Source organism: Alexandromys fortis, unplaced genomic scaffold (genome assembly GCF_014885135.2).
Source record: "Alexandromys fortis isolate MF-2015 unplaced genomic scaffold, M_Fortis_MF-2015_v1.1 scaffold_93, whole genome shotgun sequence".
Taxonomy (NCBI): domain Eukaryota; kingdom Metazoa; phylum Chordata; class Mammalia; order Rodentia; family Cricetidae; genus Alexandromys; species Alexandromys fortis.
Window position 1 is genome coordinate 5,376,202 of NW_026067970.1, and position 22,119 is coordinate 5,398,320.

General features: G+C 42.8%; 1 protein-coding gene across 5 annotated transcripts in view; it reads left to right on the forward strand.

Annotated features, from left to right (window-relative positions):
* Positions 1-21,725, forward strand: part of Plekha8 (pleckstrin homology domain containing A8) — a 63,204-nt gene extending 41,479 nt beyond the window's left edge. The window contains exons 10-15 of one of the 5 annotated variants that reach the window (XM_050155473.1): positions 1,551-1,609; positions 2,509-2,639; positions 3,169-3,239; positions 7,788-7,876; positions 11,141-11,202; positions 16,666-16,812. In XM_050155473.1, the coding sequence (XP_050011430.1) occupies positions 1,551-1,609; positions 2,509-2,639; positions 3,169-3,239; positions 7,788-7,876; positions 11,141-11,185 (395 nt within the window). In that variant the 3' untranslated portion in view covers positions 11,186-11,202; positions 16,666-16,812. Of the gene's footprint in view, positions 1-1,550; positions 1,610-2,508; positions 2,640-3,168; positions 3,240-7,787; positions 7,877-8,571; positions 10,156-11,140; positions 11,203-16,665 lie in introns of those variants that run through there. The other 4 variants (XR_007594178.1, XM_050155472.1, XM_050155471.1 and 1 more) reach the window with 4 other exon arrangements.
* The last annotated feature ends 394 nt before the right edge of the window (positions 21,726-22,119 follow it).

Below are 22,119 nucleotides of genomic sequence, written 5' to 3' on the forward strand. Positions count from 1 at the left end.
GGGAGGAACTTTCTTTTCGTTATGTGTCATGATGTTGGGGCTGAGGGTCAGTTTTGTCTTAATTATAATCTAGCTATTTAAGAACCATTTGCCAAGAAAAACAATGGCCAGTATCTTCTTAGGTTGCCCTGGCCATCTGCTCCCAGACCTGTAGACCTATAAAATGGGTCTCTTTTCTGCTCCCATGATTTGTTTGTATTTCCTTAGAGTCTTAAGTATGTAAAGCTCAAAATCAGAGATTGTAAGTCTTCCAATTTTATTTCTTTTCATGATTGTTTTTTGGCAATTCTAGGTCCCTTACAGGTATGTATAATTTTAGTTTTATCTTACCTATTAAAAGGCTTCTGGGATTTGATTAAAACTGCATTGAATTTGTAAGCCATCTGAGGAAAATTACCTAACATTATGCCTTCTAGTCCATTAGTATGATATATGTGTGTGTGTTAATTTAATGTATTTTTATATACACAAGTATGTGAAATATATAAATATACATATATACATTTTATTATGTTTATTTTCTCTAAATAAAAACTTTGTGTTTTATTTGGAATAAACTTCGGAATTTTATGGGTTTCATATTTACATATGTACTATTAATATATGTAGATGCATTGTTGTATGCTGGTAGTTGTTTTTATAGCCATGAAATCAGATAATTTTATAAAGTGTTTTTTCTGCAGCTATTGAAATTTATGTTTTTCTGGTAATTACCTATATAATGAACTACATTTTTATATTCATTTACATTCATTCCTGTTTTGCTGTGTTTCTACCATCTTATTTTGTGTTTTCTGTTTTGTCCTTTTTGTTCTTATTTTCTGGCTTTGAGCCAATAAAGCTATTGTTCTTCAGTATGCTGTTTTGTTTCGTATGTGGGTTTGTTTTTGACTATGTTGTTTTGAACCTTTTTTAAAAATCAGATACTTTTTAGAATTCATTATTTTTTCTCTGCTCCTTTTATATTATACTCTAAGGATTATGTTTAGTAAACCTAAATAATTAAAATTAGTAAGTTAGACCTAGCAAAATTAAAATTAGTAGTTTAATCAAACCGCATGTTATTTTCAGTTTATAGAAGATATATTAAAATAGTAAAATAAAAATTAATATATCTTTTGAGATATAGCATATCTGTAATGTGATAGAAACATGCAGTCATTACAGATAGCCATTAATGAGGTAATTTTCATTCTCTGAGAACAAATCTTTAAAATCTAATAGTGTATTTTAGGCTTTCGATTCAGCAAGTACGAAGCCAACCTAAAGGATCTCAAATGGGAACTGTAAACTTAAGAGGCATTTTCATCAGATGTACCACATAGGACCTGGTTACTGGGACTCATCTCGGCAGCATGAGAGTGAAGCGCTGCTGACCAAGTCCAGTTCCAAAGCCTATGTTTAGAAAATTACTTAGAAGTCAGAGTAATATTGGAGAAAAGATCTTCTAAACGTGTTATTACTGTACAGATATTTTCTATTACATGTGTGTGTTTCCTACATTTAAAAGAAAAAACTTTTTCAAAAATATTTCCACTACTGTCTTTCAGACAAACTTGGTCCTACAGTGTTTGCGCCTGTGAAAATGGATCTTGTTGGAAATATCAAGGTGAATATACTGACTTGTCTCTGTAGAGCCGTGTCTATAAAGGAATGGTTTTCACTCCTTTTGTGTTTGACAAGAGTAAATCAGAGGGGGGGAAATCATTCACACTAGGAAATTTCAGGAGCAGAATGACTGAGGTAGCCCTGATATATGATAGAAACAAGCCTTTGGTAGCCTGACCTCTTTAAAGGTCAGAGCTGGGTCAGTGGAGAGTCACTCATGTCGGCAATGATTGCATGCACTTTGGAGTTAAACAATAACAAGGAACATTTCTCCACAAATGTCACTAGCAAAAGCTATCATTTGTCTGGGGCTACTCAAAAGGCCAGCTTTCTGGTACATCTGTGGAGCCGTCATCAACAGGAAGTCTGAGCCTCCTTCCCAGAAAAGCCAGAGTTGTTTGTATTACATCTAACATCCCAGTACTTGCGTGGCAGAGGCAGGAGAATCTCTGAGAGTTTAATGGTAACCTGTCTACAGAGTGAGTTCCAGGGCAGCCAGGGCTATGTAGAGAGTCCCTATCTCAAAAATAAATTAGAATACAGTCCCCACCACCAGGTATGCTATGTTGAAGAAGTTGGAAGGTATCTGTGGATACCTTTCCGGCATGTTTGGAGAGGTGGTGAGGTATATGGAGTCACTCACACAGTGAATGTTCAGAGGTGGGCAAAGGTCCCTCAAGAATATTGCTTAAAACCTGTGACTGTTGATGTTACTTAAAGCCTCATAGAATTTTTGGAATGTTTAAAACACTCACCCTGAAAACATAAGGAGGATAGTAAAGTCTCGCTTTGGCTTCTTAGACTCTTCTTGCTTCTAAATTTGAATATTGTACTGATACAACTGGTAATATATAGTTTTCATCTTAGGCAGTTGTCCTGTTTCTTGTTTTCGTTTTCCAGAAGGTGAATCAGAAGTACATAACCAACAAGGAAGAGTTTACTACCCTCCAGAAGATAGTGCTGCATGAGGTGGAGGCAGATGTAGCTCAGGTTAGGAACTCAGCGACCGAAGCCCTCTTGTGGCTGAAGAGGTGAGGCAGTCAAATGGAGCAAATACATGCTCAGTCCAGCTCAGCCGAGATGCTACAGGTCACTGTTGCCTTGGAATAAAGGATCCACCAAACGTTAGACTTTCTAGAAAGTCTTATCAGCTTCATAGTGATAGCTATGAATCGTGGAAGTATTTGTAAGATCAGGATTCTAGGAAAGCCATTGAGTTTCTCTTTAAGTGAGTGTTTTTCCGCTTGGATGGCAGTGCCTGGGGAAACACTGAACTCAGAACCAGTTTCTGAACCCCTGAATTTGGTGTGGGGTTCTAGAATTTTCATTTCTAATGAATTCTGGATGATGCTAAAGCCACAATCACAGCACTATAATTTGAAGCACTGCATTAGGAATATCAGAGCGGGTGAGGGGGGTGTCCAGAGCTTTCTAATAGGAAGCCAGTCAGAAGGGCCTCTGTTCAACCTGTCTGCTCCCTGCCTTGCCTGAGACACTTATATAAAAGCTAGCATCTGCCATCTGAACTTTGAAATAATATTCTTCTCTCTTCCATTTTAGAGGTCTCAAATTTTTAAAGGGCTTTTTGACAGAAGTGAAAAATGGGGAAAAAGATATCCAGACAGCACTGAGTAAGTGTGCTTCGTCGTATTTTTATTGTCTGCATTTAGACTTGAAATGGAGACCCTGGAGGTGGGGACAAAGCATAGGGAACATCTCTGCTTCTGTGGGTTTGGTTTTCTTTCCTTTTTATAAATTTCATTTCTTCTTACATGCTTTCTTTAAACGGGATCTGTGAGGATGTGATTTAGTGGTAGAGCATTTATCCAGCATGTTCAAACCCTCTGTCATAAGAACAGAATAAAGGGAGGGAAAGAAAGTACCTACGCAGTGACTAGGTCATCCAGGTCTGGCTTATTAAAAGTCAGTTTATCGTCCTAATTTATCATGAGGTTAGCTTTTGTACGTGAGTTTGCAGGTCTTTGAAGAGCAGCTCATTTTAGAGTGCATGAAAGTAGGCAGAAGGAGGGATCTGGAGGAGCTGATTGCGGAGTGAGACTAGAGGCCGGTCATCCTGGACTCCTCCACATGCCCATTTGTAGTGATAGAGCCAAGATGGCAAGAGAGGCCTTTGTGAGAGGAGACTGACCTGTATTTCCATCACAGCGTGGTAGCTATAGCAATGTAAATACTGGTCGATGGGTTGTGGGTTGGTGCATCTGTTAGAATAGTTTTGACAAACTAGACTTCATAGCAGCTTCACAGTGCACTGATTATAACATGACTGAATCCTCACTCTGGGCCTGTGGAAATCATGTTGCATGAGTCTTTTTGTTTGTGTACTTGCTCTGGTATTATTGTCACTGTGTAGCCCAGGGTGGCCTCCAACACGTGATCCCATGCCTCGGTCTCTTGGGTGCTGGAATGATAGGCATGTCCCAACACACCAGGCCTTCTTAAGTCTTGGGATATGTGGAGGGAGTGAAATTCTTGTTATTCTAAAGCCTGGATAATTAATTATGTGTTGAGACACAAAGTCAGGTATTATGTGGCCATTGTTATAAACAGAAAAATTAGTTAATTCTGTGCCTTTGGGGAGAGTTTGAATATTCTTTGTGGTACTTTTTTCAGTTTCCTAGAGGTTGTCTTCCCTCTTGACATGAGTTCTGAGACCCTGCCCCATTGAAATTTGCCCCGTCTGTCCTGGCTCGAAACTGCTGAAGTGCCATGTGACGGCTATGCTGACGCTTCTGTAGCGTTTTAAAAATAGGCTCAGCTTAACTATGTCAGTTCCATTTCACTCAGGAGAGAACTGAAATTGTGAGAGATTTAAATACTCGCTGCAGATCCCAGAGTCATCACATCACACATGACTTTGGTAACCCGCAAGAGAATGGGGCTTACTTATCCCAACTCACAAGTAGAAAGGTTGTTTATCTCAAATGCCAAACCAGGAATTCCTCTTCAGACCAGCTTCTTAGCATGGAAAGTTCTTACTGAAAGGGTGACTTCCCTGTAGGAAGGGCCAGAGATGATGCTCTGTGCCTCACAGGTCAAACCCATGAGCCAGGGTAGTGCTGATGGTGCTCTTTGCTGCTGCTGGGAGAAAGGATCCTGATGCTCACAGGCTGTGCTCCGGAACAGGAGGGCCTTGACCTTGAGGTTCAGCTCTCCCGTGCCATTCTGCATTTGTTTCTCTAGTTGGAACTTGTGTTTGTTTGTTTGGAGGCAGGATCTCATGTAGCCCAGGGTGGCCTCCAACTCAATATGCTTCTGAGGATACCCTTGGAATTTGGGTCCCCTCTGCCTCCAGCTCCCAAGTGATGGGCTTATAGGCCTGATTCAGCACTCTTATTGCAGTACTGGGGCTGGGAACTCAAACCCAGGACTTCACACACACCAGGCACGCACTCTCCCCCGAGCTACTAATTCCCACAGCACTCTGGCTGGTACATTGACTTGATCAGCAGACTGGCCCCAGAAGATGTTGACTCTGTGAAGAGAAACTCTGAAGGCCGATGCTGCTGTGTAACTGAAGATTATCATAGCCAGGCCTCCCCCACTCCCCCTTCAGTGCTGTTCTTGGAAAAGAAAGGGAACTGTGAATTCGAAATTTCATTCTGACATTCAGGCTTATTTCAAAACTCTTAAATGGTGTCTTTGTAATAACCCTATTTTCTGCTCCCATTCGGTGTGAGGAGATAAAGTACCCTAGCCCTCACCCCTCATACATGCCTGCAAACAAACTACAGACAGACATGATTTAATTCTTACTTCATACCTATGTGTGTATTTCTTTCGTGTTGTTTCATACCTATAGTATTTTGTCATTTCTGTCCATATTTCTCTCATCCTCTTCCACTCCTGCTGAACCCCTTCTCCATAAATACTCCTCACACTTTGAATTCCCCTTTGAAGTATAAAAACCAGTATTCGGCAGGAGGGCCTTAGAAAAGCCAGGCACAGACCCAGACTTAATGAGCTCTAGTCTGTCAGTGCATGCTAAGGTTCTCAGGCACCCCAGGCAGGCTTGTTCACCATTGGCTATTGACGGAGGTTTTTCTGTCCTGCCCGGTCCTGCAGCCATTAAATCCGAAAGAATCAGACAGAGGTCTACATTAGTTATAAACTGATTGACCCATTAGCTCAGGCCTCTTATTAACTAATTCTTGTATCTTATAAGAAATCCATAATTCTTGTCTGAGTTAGCCATGTGGCTTGGTACCTTTTTTGGTGAAGCAGTCACATCTTGCTTCCTCTGAGGCTGGGTCACAACTACAGAATGAGCTTTCCTCTTCCCAGAATTCTGTTCTCGTCACCCCACCTCTACTTCCTGCCTGCTTGTCCCACCTCTACTTCCTGCCTGGCTACTGGCCAATCAGCGTTTTATTAAAATACAATTGACAGGGTACAACCCATTGTCCCACAGCAGATGGCAAACATGGTCTTGAGAGAACCATTTACATTAAGTTGTTCAGACCTGAGAGGCTCCTTGATGTAGATTTCTTCCGGGACAATGGCTTTGCTTGTCTTATTTAAAATTATAGCTTCTGTAAGTGGAGCTGCTAACTTGTCTGACTTGAATTAAGGTGACTGTGTAGATAAGAGAGTGTATTACAGGGTCCACTGAGATGACTCCACAAGTAAAGGCACTTGCCGTCACGTGCAGTGGCCTGACTCTGATTCCTGGGGCCCACATGGTAGAACTCCCACAGGTTGTCCTCTAACCCGCACACACATTGTTATATATACAGACTCCTACAGATATATCATAAAACATTTAAACACTGTACAGCTTATATGCCGCATGTAAGCAAATTAGCTTGCTTCTTTAAATTCTAAAACTTTATTTAAATTTAGCTACTACTAAATAGTACCCAACTATAGCCATAACAGTAACTGTTTGGTTTTTGTTTGCTTTGTTTTCTGGCAGCACTAGGGGTCCAAACCAGGGCCTCACACATGCTGAGAGAGTGCTCATATACTAAGCTAAGGAATAATTCCCAACACCCAGAGGGAAACCTGAGGCTTTATTTTGCCCCGTTTGCTCTTGAGCTTGGAGCTGATTGGAGTGAAACAATTGGGGTGGTCTCATTCAGCAGTGGCTCTGTGTTGTTAGTGTCCCCTGACACTCAGGATCATCTCAGGAGGATCAGATCACAGTGATAGGGTCAATGGTTTGCCCTATGATGGAGCCATTTGTAGATGCCACAGTCAAAGGTTTTGAAAACCATTCTTGGCAGTGGAAGTGCAGAAGCAGCCCTGGCATTCCGAGCATCATTGTTCTAAACGTTATTTGCTCTGCCCTGTATCTCAGCCGGAAGGCAAATTCACACACCGTACCTTGTAACAGCTTCGTAAATCTAAACCAAGATCTGGGCCAAAACAGTAAGAAAAGTTTAAAGGATGCCTGGTCATGTATTTAATGTGAAAGGCCACCCTAGACAAGCAGAAGTAAATGAGAATGCAGAGCAAATATTTAATATTGGATCAAAACCTGACTAATTATTCTGAAAGCATGAAGGGGCAGGAATTCACAGCAGGCCTTAAACTGGCAGGGTTGCCTTATGACAAGTGTGCTCATGACAGTGTCCCAAGTTAACATGGGGCGTGTCTGGGGGCTCAGGATCTGCCCTTGGTTACTGAATTGATGCTTCCTCGTGTGATTTTCCTCACTAGAGCTTCACAAGATTTCGTGGAGTTCTTTCTTAGTTTAGTTTTGGGTTCTTGAGATAGGGTCTCTCTATGTAGTCCTGGCTGTCCTGGAGCTCAGTGTGTAGACCAGATTGGCCTCAAACTCAGAGAGATCCACCTGCCTCTGCCTCTTAAGTGCCAGGATTAGAAGTGTGTGTCACCATGCCAGGTTCATTTATGTCTTTTAGAGGCCAAAAAATCCTGCCAGATCACAGAGCATGCCTCATGGTAATGAGAATTCCAGTGGAGATTAATGTTTCTCGTTACTTAGCCTTCTCTGTGTAACCAAACTCGATCAGGTTAGACTTCATCGTATTTCAGTACAGCTTCACATGACAGTTACTTGCAGCCCTAGTAGTCAGCTAAGAACTTTTGACTTTTTTATGCATTTTTAGTTTGTCTAAATATTTTGAATTTCATCTTTGTCTTCCTAGACTTTGGTTAGGACCCAGCCCAAGTTGTCTCTTCTCTCTTCTCCGTCATAGCAGGTAGAACACTCACCATCAAGGTCAGGGTGCAGGCACAAGGAGCAGCCACTTCCTCTGATTGGGCTGTGGGAAACAGGTGGCATGTGGTAAGATGTTCCCTGTCCTTAGGCTGCTGCCCGTGTTTTAGATCTTCTCTACTTCCTGCCCTGTAGAAGAAGGGCATGGAGAACGGTTTCCAGAGGGTTTGGAATGGTTGACTTGATGGCACAATGCAGGGAATGTGAGCCCTCAGAGGTTGGCAGAACACTGACTCCAGAGCAGTTTCCCAGCCAAGGCCTTTGTAGCTGAGGCTTGGGACCAGAACAGCACTGTTTGCTATATAGTGTTAGGAAGTGAGTCTCAGCTTGTCGGTTCCCTCCACAGTTGTAATTAAGATGAGGATGGGTTTGTTTCTATATAAAAATAATACTCTGTATAGGGACATTTTCTATAAAAAGGGGAGTTTCTCTGGAATGCTGTGTATTAGTTTAATCTACCAGTTTCTTTAGCCCCCACATTTAAAAACTGTATGTGAGTTTTTACATGTCAGGGTACACACCATGTTGCCATGCTCTTTCTCTTCCCATTAGATACTGTACAACCAGAGAGGGGATATGTTCATGTTTTCAGAACTGCCACTGAGCCCTAGGTAACTCAGAATCCATGACCTAGTGAATAAAGATCTTGCTGTTTGATCCCAGCCTCTTTCCTGTCCCAATGAACTGCTCCTGATTGCACAGCCTGGCCCAGTTCCATGAGTCCTCATCTGTAGCCCCATCTTCCATTCTGTATACCCCTCCAGCCTTCAGGATCCCTGAAAGCCCTGGATGCTGCACCGAGGCTGCGTTAGTGTCTGTTCCTTTGGCACTATAGTACAGGATAATGGTGTGCTAACAGTCCAGCTCCTTCTGGATCCAGTAAGTTCTAAGGTTAACTCATCTGGAAATCCACTGGTCTCCACAGTGTGTGGAATGCAGTAGATGAACTCTGAACTCTTGGTGAGTGAAACAGCTTTCACTATAGATATTCAGAGCTTTTTTTGTTTTTTGTGAGACAGGGTTATACAGTGTAACAGTCCTGGCTGTCCTGGAACTCGCTTTGTAGACCAGGCTGGCCTCAAAATCACAGATCTGCCTCCCAAGTGCTAGAATTAAAGGTGCGCACCACCACTGCCTGGCTTAGAGCAGATTTTCATAATGGCATTTAATACACTGGCTGGATTAGGGTCACAGGAAAGCAAGGAGTCTTACTACCTTCCCCCAGTAATTACAGGTCCAAGTAGCTCCTTAGATAGCTGAGAGGGTTAGACCTATGACTGTTGTACTGGTTTTCCTCAGGGCTATGTCTGGCACTGCCTGCCTGTGCTGTACTCTCTGTACTGGTGATTCAGTAGTGCTCTTCCCATGACGTCATCACCAAAGCCCTGGGTACCATCTAAACTTCCCACATGCCGTCCCGGAGTCAGCTAAGTGTCAGGCTTCCATGGAGGATTTGTGCCTTTAACCAGGTCCTGGCCTGCTCATACTATGTACCTAAGGGAAAAAAATAAATTTAACCTTGGACTCTCCTTTCAATTATATCTAAGAATTTCTCCATATTTGCATTTAATTCTTTCCCTTCTGCATGAGCTACCACACTAATGCTGACATCTCATCCTGTTCCAAACTCTAGATAGCCAAGGGATTCTGTTGTATTTATAATCTGAGTCTTACATATAAAGTATGTTACAACATATATTGAAGCATTCTTTTCTAGAAATACGTTTGTACAAATTCCGATTATGCAAAATGGAAATGCTAATACACACGGAAGTTTTTAATAAAGCCTTATGCAAAATATTGGACTAGAAGTTGGCTAAAATTCCATAATTTTAAAGCTGTGGTAGGCTGTAGCGCTTCTAAGCTGCAGCCATGTGGCAGTGCTGTACTTAGCAGCTGAGCACAGTGTCCTGTGCTCTGTACCTGCTTTCCCCACATAGGAGTTCATGCTCGTAGTTCTAGGATCTGTCTTCTGTGCATCTGCTCGGGACAGAGCCGAGCTCACTGTACAGCCTGTCACAGTGTCACCTAAGCCTTCACTGGTACAGTACCCGCACTCACCCTGAGTAGCACAGGAAGGTAGATAGGTTTGGAATAGATAACTTAGATGTGCTCAGGAAAAACATGGAGATAAAGGTCGAGCCCTCCTGTAGTGCGCAGCCCTGTGCTCCTGGAGACAATGTGTAGACACGGATGAAACATAAGAAGAAGGTGCATGGTGGGCTTCAGATTGTCTTCTGAGGATATATCTATCTTGTGGAAATGATGAAAAATCAGTTTTGAATTTTCTTCTTTTCTGTTTCTTTTTTTGGCTTTTTGAGATAGGGTTTCTCAGTGTAACAACAGCCCTAGCTGTCCTGGAACTAACTCTGTAGACCAGACTGACCTCAAACTCACAGAGATTCACTTGCCTCTGCCTCATGTGAATTTTCTATATATTAAGGTACCCAATATTTCAGAAAATGTATCCCTTGCATAAAATACCATCCTTTGCTCTTAGAATTTTTTAAATTAAAATTACTATATACCAGTTTTAAAATCTCACTTTAAAATATCTTGGGACCAGAATAATAGGCAGTTATCTTTAGCATATAGCATGTGAATAACTTTATTAACAGCTCTCTACACTTGCTTTATGACTAACTTCAGGCCATCCTGTTCAGACATTTTTTTGCTTTGTTTTGTTTTGAGATAATCTCTCTCTGTTACATAGACTGACCTCAAAGGTTTTGCCTTGAATGACTCTCCTGCCTTAGCCTGCAGAGTGGCTGGAGCTGTAGGTACAAACAGTACCCATGGTTTTTCCATAACATTTCAGAGGTTTGGAGCTTTTATATTGTATATTCAAGGCTATAGGGCATTAAGAAAAAGGTTTGCTATCTCAGGAGCAAACATCAGGTCAGGAACTTAAAGATTATTTCGCTACGGGAGAGACAGTGATTAGGTACATAAGCCTGGCCCAGGCTTAGGCTACATTTAAAAGAACTGTGTTTTCATTTAATTACATTCTAACTTTATTTAGTCATAGTTTCCTGTACCTTTTCTCTCTACTTACTGCTTTCCATATGAGCATTTTCCCACTATGATAATAAACTGAAGTTCAGATATAGTGGCCCCAGTATAGGTGAAAATGCCTGGTTTTCTTAATGCAAGAAAAGAAAGGGGTAAGAAGGGAAAGTGGCAGTCTGAGTGCGCTCCTTTGTAGCACTGGGGGTTCAGAGCCTGGGGATTAGGTTCCAACCCAGTAGTAAGAGTGCATTAAACAGTGCACTGTGCAGATCACACCAGCGTCTTAGCATTCGCACCTCACAAAAATCTTTTTTTCTTTTTAAGATAACGCATACGGCAAAACACTACGGCAACACCATGGCTGGGTAGTTCGCGGGGTTTTTGCGGTAAGACATTCCTTTCCTCTAAAGTTTGCGTGATCAGGAAGGTGTGTTTTGTTTTGTTATTTCTGTTTGCTTTAGTTTTGGAGAGAAAACAAAAATTGCCAGCTCACTTATGCTCGTAGGCCTTTGGAATGTGGAGTGTCAGCAGTAGAAAACATCAGCACTTCCACAGACTAGCAAAGACTCGTGAGTAGAGCGTTTCAGTGACACTTGTGCTCTGCAGTCTGTCTTCCTAGAGGGAAGAAGAGGCTGGGCAGCCATGCAGAGAGAGCTGGGTGCAGGCTGTGATTTCCAGTACCACCAAGGAGAGATTAGGTCCAGCTATGAGTTCCAGCTAACGGCTCCCTTTGCTGCCCATTCTGTCAGCCCTATTCATTCTCAACTCTTGGTTCATTTTGCCGTTGCTGTTTTTATCTGTGTCAAATATTAACAGTGTGGGTACACCAGGCAGGGCTGGTCATCCCTTCTTAAACAGTCGTTATCACGGTGAAGACACTAGACACTTGTATGCATGTTCACCTACTACCAGCCATTTCTTCTTCCTGGCATTTTGTTTTACCTTCCTAACTTTTTAAAAATACATTTTGATTTAATCTTTTAAATACTGATCTAGTTTAAATATTTCTTTTTTTTTAAGATTTATTTATTTATTATGTATACAACATTCTACCTCCATGTATCTCTGCAGGCCAGAAGAGGGCACCAGATCTCATTACAGATGGTTGTGAGCCACCCTGTGGTTGCTGGGAATTGAACTCAGGACCTCTGGAAGAGCAGCCAGTGCTCTTAACCACTGAGCCATCTCTCCAGCCCTATATATTTCTTTAAATATATAGTTCTACTTATAAGTATATATGTTTCTGGAATGTATATAATTATATAAATTCATATTTTTACATTTTGCTACAGTATAATTCTGTTGTATTTATCCATACTTAATAGATTCTGTGGTGACTTTTGTTATTGTTTGTTGTTGAGGATCAAGCCCTCAGCCTAATGTGCTAAACAGGCACTATTGCACCAGCCCCTGTTAGGACCATTTTGATATCATGATAGTCTAAGAATAAATCCTATTCTTAGTGACTGCCTAATACATCCCATAATATGTGTTTGTTCATAGCAGCAGCACAGAATCTGCTCCTATACATTCTTGTACTAAAATTCTTATTTTCTTAAAGTAGATTGCTGAAAGAATTGCGTATCAAATACCAAGCATTGCATCTACAGCTCACAGTTAAGAGCGCCTGTCATGCACTAAACACTGTTTTCCGTTAGGGCCACAAAGTTAGTAGTCCCCTAACATGGAGATAACTGCCTTTCCCTCTCTAGTCAGAGACCTGATGCAGATGGAGCTAGCCCATCTGCTGTTGTTTGATGTTGCTGGTATTTAAGCAATGCATGAGTTCAAGCATATTGTCACAAAGCACTTGCTGTAGATGGGTCAAGTCTGAGCTTTACTGGCCTTACAGCCTCATAGTTACTCCTCAGGTCAGCCACACTTTGAAAGGCTTATTGCATTTTCTAGTGTGCCAACTGGCCGATCTCAGTGGCTCAGAGAACACATCTTTCCATCCCTGGAATCTGACTAATTTGCCAACCAAGTAGTGAACCTTAATCCTCAAACACGGCCAGTCTGAACAGATGTCAGCCAAGCTTCTGCCGCCAGCTTGCTGATACCCAGCTGTCACTTGACCTTCCTGTTTCCTCTCCAGCCAGACTGGGAGGTGAGCTTAGCAGTGGCCCTGCCTCTTTTTTCCTAGAGCGCTGGTCTGACTGGGTAAAGACTTAGACTAACAGTTGTTTCCTTAGCGATTTTGAAGCCTCAACTGTTGTCTCCAGCTTCCACTATCACTGCTAGAAAATTCAGTGTAGCTCCCGCCCTGGTCTGTATCAGCTATATCTGCCATCAAGATAAGGAGAATTATGTATACTTTCCTTTTCTTTATGCTCTAAAATTTCATGATAAGCTTTTCTTTGTTTTTCATCATTTAAATTACAGGGCCTGCTCTTCAGTATTAGAAGGTTTTCTACACTGTATTTTGAATAACTACCTTATTTTCCTTTTCTGTCTCTCGCCTTTATACTTTCGCTGTCTTCTGAATGTTAATTATGTGCCAGGCTTTGGTAAAACATTCTCATATGATCTTAATCTTGAAAATAAGAAAAGGAAAGTTCAGCTACCTTCTATAGTTGAGGAAAGTAAGGTTCTAGGAAGTTAAACACTTTGCTCAGTTCTTCAAATGAGTATGTGAAAAATCTGAGAGTTGTTGAATTAGGAGTGGCGGGGCTGCGTCCCCGGCACCCGGCAGCCCGCATGGCTAGGTTATGCCCCGAAATAATTACACCGAAACTGTATTTTTTTAAACACTGCCTGGCCCATTATCTGTAGCCTCTTATTGGCTAGCTCTTACATATTGTTCTAACCCATTTCTAATATTCTGTGTAGCCCACGAGGTGGCTTACCAGGGAGGATCTTAACCTGCGTCTATCTGGAGTGGGAGAATCATGGCGACTCCTCACTCAGCTTCTTTCTCCCAGCATTCTCTTCTGTTTACTCCACCCACCTATGGGTTGGCCTATCAAGGGGCCTAGGCAGTTTCTTTATTAATAAGAAATCACTCCCACATCAGAGAGTCAATGATACAAACCACTCTTGCTTCACAAGTGGGTAGAAGGGACTCTCAAAGGCTTTCACAGTATATGGGGAACCATTATAGATCCTCTGCTGTCCAGGAGAGCCAAGCCTAATGAAATTCAGAAAGGGGCTTTGGCCAGCTGGGAATAGCCAGACTAGCCAAACTGCAATGAGAGGTGGGGAGTGAACCTGGGAAGTCATCCACCGAGAAGAGGTGTGGTGTGGTCGAGAAGCAGCACAGAGTGAGCCTAGGTTTCAGACCTAGTCCCGAGTGCCTGAGACTTACAGTGTTCATACAAGAATAGAGTTAGAAACTTCATGGTTCTTACAAATTGATTATAATATCAGTACCAAAGCAAACATTATCTCTCTATTAGTTACTTGTCGCTGCAGCAAAATTCCTGACAGAAGCAGTAAGGAAGGAAAGCGAATTTCAGCTCACAATCTGAGGGTGCTGTTTTGTTAGAGAGGCCATGACAGCCGTAGCTCAAGCAGCTGGTCACATGACTTCCATAGTCAGGAAGCAGAGAGGTGAATTCTGATGTGTTCCCTCTTCACCTAGACTGAGGCCCCAGTCCATGGAATAGTGCCTTTTACAGTGAGAGTGAGTCTCTCCAGCCTTAACTGGCCCCACCTTGAAGCTTACCCACAGATGTGCTCACAAGATTGTCCCCTTAGAGATCCTGTATACTGTCATGTTGACACTGTTGTCATCATGAGTCTACCCTTTTTACCATCGCTCCTGCCATCCCGTCACACAAAATGCATTCAGTCCAACTTCAGAAGTTATCATTTTATTGTCTTTAACAGTTCCAAATTGCTCAAAAGTCTCCTTAACTTTGAGTCACTAAAAAGTTTTTAAAAATCAAGTTACATCCTTCCAACATACATAGTGAAATTACCGGGCACAAGTGAGAACAAATCATGAAACCCACTTTAAGAGTTTATTAAGAGAGCTCCTTTCCTTCTCAAATTTTGCATTTTTTGCTCCTTTTAATTTATAAATCAGACTACCACACAGCAGAGTCAGTACTGGACTGTTTTGAGATCTCTTCTGCCAGTGGAATTAATCCAAAATTCTTCACTTTAGCCTCAGGCAGACTCTTTAGACAAGGGCAAAAAGCAGCTACTTTCTTCACTAAACTATCACAGACATGATCTCTAGGCAACGTACTAAAATTCTTCTCTGAAATCTCAAGCCAGCCCCTAACAGTTCAAATCACTCCTTTGCACTATTGTCTACTATGCTCTGACTGGTATGGCCTGTCAAGCAGTTCTTAAAAGCATTCCACTGCTTTCCTAACCCAAACTTGCAAAGTCTAAAGTCCTCCAAACAAAAGCATGGCCATGCATATCTCAGCATACTCAGACCCCAGTACCAACTTCTGTCTTAGGGTTTCTATTGCTGTGAAGAGACACCATAAGCACTCTTATAAAGGAAAGCATTTAACTGAGATGGCATCCTAGAGTTCCAGAGGTTTAGTCCATCATCATGGCAGTGTGCAGGCAGACATGGTGCTGGGGAATTCTTCTCAGTTTAAAAGCAACAGGAAGTAAACTGAGTGTCACATTGAATGAAGCTTGAGCAAAAGAGACCTCCAAGCTCATCCCCACAACACATTTCCTCCAACAAGACCACACCTATTTTAACAAACCCACACCTCTTAATAGTACCACTCCCTTTGGGGGCCATTTTCTTTTAAACCATCAAACTATCCAGAGGTTTCCTCTGCCTAATCTTTGAGTTCAGCCTCACTCAGAGTCTCAGTACCGGCAGAATGCAGCCAGATAATCAATTTGCCAGAATATAATGTGACTGGCCTCTAGTCCAGTTCCCAGTAGAGTTCTTGTTTCCCTCTGAAACTGCATCACCTAGACCTCCACTGCCCACAGTTCTGTTGGCTTCTTAATCTTACAAACACATACTAGAACAGTCTACCAAGCTCTGTTTATAAAATCCTAAGGCTTTCCTAGTCTGAAATTCCACTCTTCTGCACTGTTTCCTCAAACCAGTTCCAAAGGTCCAAGAAACAGGAGGTCAGTTTCATCAAGTAACAAGCCCACTCCTGGTATTAGTTCTTTTGTATTAGTTACTTTTAGCATTGCTGCAACAAAGTATCCAGCAAAAGCAGTTGAAGAAATAGTTTATTTTGGTTCAGATTTTGAGTGTAGTCCTGTACCCTGGAGCATGAGACAGTTGGTCACACCGCATCCAGTCTGGAAGTAAGAGAGATGAATGTTGCTGTTTGGCTCATTTCTTCTTTTTCTTCCTAGACCCCAACACACATAATGATGCCAAAAACATTTATAGTGTGGTTCTTCCTACCTCAGTCAATCAATCGAGAAACTCTCTTACACACATGCCTAGAAGTTTGTCTCCTAGGCCTGTCAGGGTAACAATCATTATTAATATTACAATTTTCCTTCTTTCTTTATTAGAAAAATATAAAAAGTTATAGGAAATATCCATATTGGGAAATAATAGGCGATAAGACAAATGAAATGTAAGTGAGATACAAATAGAGTACCCTGGAAGGCTAGACAGGTGGTATGCAGGATCAGCATGCACATGCCAACAGACAGATGTGCATACTGATTGTGGATTCATGGCAGCAGTCATCATTAAATTGTCCCAAGTAGACCCCTGCCTTTTGTAGCCTATCTGTGAATTAGAAGGGCTTTCATATTTGTTTACCCTTGCTTTCCTCAGCTCCCCACTCCTTCCCCCCCCCCGTGTGTGTGTGTGTGTGTGTGTGTGTGTGTGCGCGGCATGTCTAAGAGTATGCAAGTGACAGTTGTGTTGCAGAACCTCACAGGTAATTCTTTTGCAGTTAGCACTGAGGGCAGCACCATCCTATGAAGATTTTGTGGCAGCACTAACCATAAAAGAAGGCGACCACCAGAAAGAAGCTTTCAGTACCGGGATGCAGAGGGACCTCAGCCTTTACCTCCCTGCTATGGAAAAGCAGCTGGCCATACTGGACACTTTATATGAGATCCACGGGCTGGAGTCTGATGAGGTGGTGTGATGGCTACAGGACAGCACCTCCTAACTTCAGGGAATAAAGTTTGCTAAAGTGTTGTGTCGCCCTAGTTAATTTCCAGCAACAGCCTCGATGCCCTCCAACTCCTTTCCTTGGGGAGATGGACAGGAGGACGTGAAACCTAGTGCTTTTATAGAATTGTTTTAATGCGTTTGTGTTTGCTGTGTTTAAAAAATCAAGGTGCTAAATATTTCAGTTCAACAGGCCTACTGGAAACCAAATCATAGCTGTCATAGACTTGAATAGCAAGCAGTAAGAGCAAAATCAACAAACGGACTTGTTGGGATCATACTTTGTATTGCTCTGTTTCAGTTATTAGTTTTAGTGGACCACCCAAACTCAAGCACTATGCAGGACTATAACACAAAGCCAGTGTTTAAAATAGCTTAGGAGTTGACTGAGCATTGGAGGGAGTGTAGGCTGCCTTGTCGAAGGACTTGCCATGTAACAGTTTGTTATTCCTAGACTGTCCCGAGTGGGTCCCTTCTCTGTGACTCTGCTGATGAGGAGGCTGTGTATTGAAGGCATTTCTTCATTTGTGGGAAAACACTAACAAGAACTGCCATGCCTATTGTCAGGTGAGACCGTGGTTCCAGGAGATGCTTGAGACCAGAATAGAGAGGCAGGGTAAGTCACTTGGGTAGCACATACCACCACTCTCATCCAGTACATTTCCTGTGTTGTTTGAACGGGGCAGCATAGCATAGAGAGGATTCCTGTCCTACTTCAGTGGGAAAGTCTGTAATAGGAAAGTCTGCTCACTTTCATGGAGTATCTTGTTTCTGTTTATTTTATTTTTATTTATTTAGTTTTTGCCTAGCTTCATGAACTCCCTTCAGCAAAAGAGCCAGGTAGCTTTCAGATGTGAACTAGATCACCCACGTATTGAAGTCACTCAATGTACTGTCTCAGACTTACCTGAAGAACCCACATCTGGAGGTGAAATAGGAAATTTGCTGTTTGATGACCTTCCCAGGTGATACTCACTTGGTTGAGCTACCAATTGAATTCTGTTTTTTCAGAATTTCCATTCTCCTGCAAAAAAACAAATGATCCATGCTGTAACCCCAAGAGGAAGGGGTATCATTCAAGTAAAGCGATTGAATGGAAGTGAGTAGACCAGCAGCGCAGGCAACATTGCTTGTGGCATTTCTCTAAAGAATGACAAGGCGCCCTTGTCTCCCAGTCATGATCCAAGCTGCCTAGAGTATGCATAGGGGAGAAGCCATGAGTACCCTCTCCAGGAAATGCTCCTCCGTAACAAGGAAGGTCATTCCAGCATAAGCAGTCCCCCAAAGAAAGTGACCCCTTTGCCAGGTACAGGTGAAGGGAGTGGCTGTGCCTGCTTCACACACTAGGGCTCTGCAGAGAGTTTTGTGCAGGGAAAGGTACTGGCTTTGTTTTTTGTCGTCTTTAAGCAAATGGGCATTTCCTCAAGTTATTGAAGCAGTAGAGCGGGCCACAGTGGTGCATGAAATCCAAGCTACTCAGGAGTATGAGGTGGAACTATCACTTGAGCCCAGAGTTTGGAGGTTAATCTGGGCAACATAGCAAGAGACCTTGCCTCTTAAAATATTTTTAAGACAAAAAGCTTACGTGGAGCAAGCATTTTGCTTACATGAGAGCTTGTAGAAAGTAAATAGGAGCAGGAGGAAGGGGCTGCAATTACTAACAGTGTGCTGCTTTGCTCCCACGAGAGCTTCCTATGGATCCTCTTCCCTGGCTAGTGGAGATCCGAGGGAGGAGCTAGGGCGTAGTTTAGACCTCCTCTCCACGGCATAGCCTCTTAAGACCAGAAAGAAAAGGCAGCTAGTCTGCTGTCTCTGGGAGTAGGTGTGCTGTCCGTGCCGTGCTAACAGGAAATTGATGCTAAGCATGGCTGCACTAAGCAGTTCTGGGTGCCTCTGTGGTCTCTAGAACACAGGGCTGGGGCACACTGAGAACACCTTGGCCTGCAGTGAGGCTTCAAGTACACAGCTGCCATGCCGGGCAGTCTGTTTGTAGTTCGTTCTTCCTGGATTGCTAGTTGCCTGTTTCACATTTTAGTTAAAGCCGGGCTTTGTTTCTTCTGATTTTCAGTTACTTGCTAAGAAAGGATTAATAAGAAAAGATCCTTAAAGTGCTGCCAGGGGCCTTCCAAGAGCTCTGGCATCCCTAAGCCACCCTCACCCTAACAGGTGAAGGACTGGTGTGTTTGTTGACAGAATGCTCACCTTGTCTTCATTGCTAACAGCAGTTTTTGGGTTATTTTCTAGCGTAAGTTTAAGAGCGGAGCTGGAGACTCGGGAAATACGTCTCCCTAGATACTAGCAGGCTTGACTAAGTAGCCTTGGCGGACCCCTTCCTCATGGAGTACCGCCCCACCACCGTGCATTCCGTCAGTCTCTCTTCTCCCCACCCCATGAAGCTCAGCTCCACGCTGCCTGGCATCAATTGTGACAAGGCTTTTGTTTTTTAAAAACAAATCTGATTATAACCAAAACCTACTGAAAGAAACTAACTTGGAGGTGTGACACCATTGAGGGTGGAAACCAGCTTGTAAGGGAGGCAGAGGTGATTCCGATGGCAGCTCTTGACACAACCGGAAACATGAAGGGTGCTTTGAGTATGTAATGGATGGTTGCTTCCCAAGTCATGCTGAGGGGGAAAACATCACTTCATGTCACTTCCATAATGGGGGACATTATCTATACCCCCTCTTTCAGCCTTGGGGCTTTTTCTTCTCTGCTACTGAGCATTGCTAGCATTGAGCTGCACCCTCCCCCCATCAACTTGCCTCAGTGATTCCTCCCCTAGGTCTCGTTTACCCTTTAGCAGCTCCAGCAGCCACAGCCTGGTCCAGGACCTGTTACCTACCTACCCAAACTGCCAGAGCTTCGGGGAGAGCTGTGTGCACATTTGTAGCTTTAAGGTAGGGGAAGGTCACGGTGGGAGTGCTGGGTGCCACAGGGAGAGGGCACACCTCTGCCTTTGATTATTCCTTGTACGGTCAGTGTGTTCATCTTTCCACCTGCCGAGCAATTTTAGGTAAGAGAAATGTATGATAGGGTTGGAAAATTCGGTGCACTTTGTTAAATTTGGAAGTGAGAAGAGCTGAAGAATTTTTTCTAAAGAAAACTAGTCCAATTTTAAGGAGAGATTTCAGATAAAGCAACAGAGACGTGAGAGGGTTTTGAGCAATACAAGATAGAAGGCATTTTAGAGACTTTGCAGAGAACAGTCTTTTTGTGAATTGCCGACTAGACCACCATGTCCTGTCATGTTGTGCTTCTGAACCATCAGTTCAAACCACTGCTTCTGATTTAGTCCCAGGTGTGCAACAGTTGGACTCTCTACCCTAATTCCACTACCAAACATTAGTAAGGTTGAAGGTTTCTAGATGTAACCGCAATCTGTGTTGACCATCGTTCAGCTCAGCGATCTCATGTGTTTGACCATAGGAGCCAGACCTGAGAGGCTTTGTGACACTGCTCAGTGCGCATGCTGTGTGTGGCAGACCCCAGAAGTACACATAACGTGCTGTACTGAGAAATGTGTTCTTCCGTGTGCTTCTGTGTGACCTGCAGTCGCTTCCTCGGGGCTGTCACAGTAACAGCGTAACTATCCAGTAGCTGTCTGATGGTGTCCCAAGGCTTTATCCGTAACAAGGTTATAGATGTACAGTGTTAGTCCTTTCACTGCTCACTGGCCCTCCCCGGGAATGCTCCCAGTCCAACCCCGTCTAGACTAGCCTGAAGACCATTTGCATCATTTCTTACTGCACAGCTGCATTCAAGAAATCTAGGGTGTGATCAACCAGTCACTGGTGATGCCTCGCATACAGATGACACATGTGTTGATCTCTCTTCTCCATTGTCTATTTATAGCCTTTAATGGAAAGGAAAAAAATGCCCCTACTCTGCAATGCGAGGTTTTCAGGATTCTTGTAAATTGTAAATCCTTGAGTCACTCCTCAGAGTGAAAGGCATTTCCAGCCGAGCTGTAGGGGGCATAATATCCGGCTTGTTTTAAATGTCTCATGTACTTAAAGTGTGGTCAGTGTCCTCCTCTCCTTAGCCTGTGGTGGATGGTTCCGTCAGCCCTAGCATGGATGGCTTCATTGCACAGTTCATCTCATCCACACAGAACTCTGTGTGTGCCCACAGTAGGTGGAGTCAGTGACGAGAAGGATGATCTAGACGGTGGATGAGCCAGCTTCATGACACGAGAAATGTACGGTTCCCATGTGTCATGAGAATTTCACTAGAATGTCATTCAACAGCCCAACTACCTCATGTGAAATTGGCTGTGGACAATCTGTGTCAGGTGGGAAATGTGTTCAGAGAACTTTATTCTGGTTAATAAATTGAACAGTGTGGTGTCTCTATGAAGAAGAAGCATGTTATACCAGATGCCAAAGGCTAAACTATAAATAGATTTTTCTTGGGTTCCTTTCCACGTTAATGTTTAATTCCACAGTCTGTATCCTCATGAATGTTTGTAGTTTTGTAGAGCCACATGCCCTGAGTATCTGTCACAGAATCGTGTGTCACCTCCTCTTGTCTCTCAGTATTCTGAATGGACATCAGAATGCTGATAGGAAACAAGTTAAACTACAAAAGCATCAAACAGCTGTGGCTTCTTAATTTAATGGACCTGTACTTAGAAATGTGTTGGAGCTTTTTAGGACCAATTGTTGAGTGGAAATCTTGTGTGCAAATTTGTCTGCTTCTCTGTCCAAGTTGTTATTCTGTATTTCATGCAAAGTGGGGCAGGGGAGGGTTTTACTTCCTTTGGAGAATGTTTGAAAACATCTGTCAAATTTTTATATTCATTAGTTACAATAAACATATTTTTAGAGTATTTTATTAAGTGTTCTTCAGAGGTTTTGTATGAGTTTTGTTTATATGCCAGTGATATGCATTGTTTATGAAACTCCCATGTCATGCTAGCCATCATTCTAAGCCCTTGACTGATACTAACCATTTTCTCCTCCTGACTGTAAGCCAGGTACAATACACAGTACCTCAGGGTACAATTAGGAGAACTGAGGCACAGACTGGGCAGCTTTTTGCCTAATTCCTGCAGCTGAAGACTAGAGACAGGCTACAAACCTAGAACCACCAGCTCTAGGGTCTTCACAAAGCTCTGAAGACCAGCAGCATCAGCCAGTGTAGTGGCATCTGCATTAGTGATCTGGGCATTCTAGAAAGACCAGCCCTTCTCAGACATGGTTCTCTTCTTTGTTTTTAGAGGTATGAG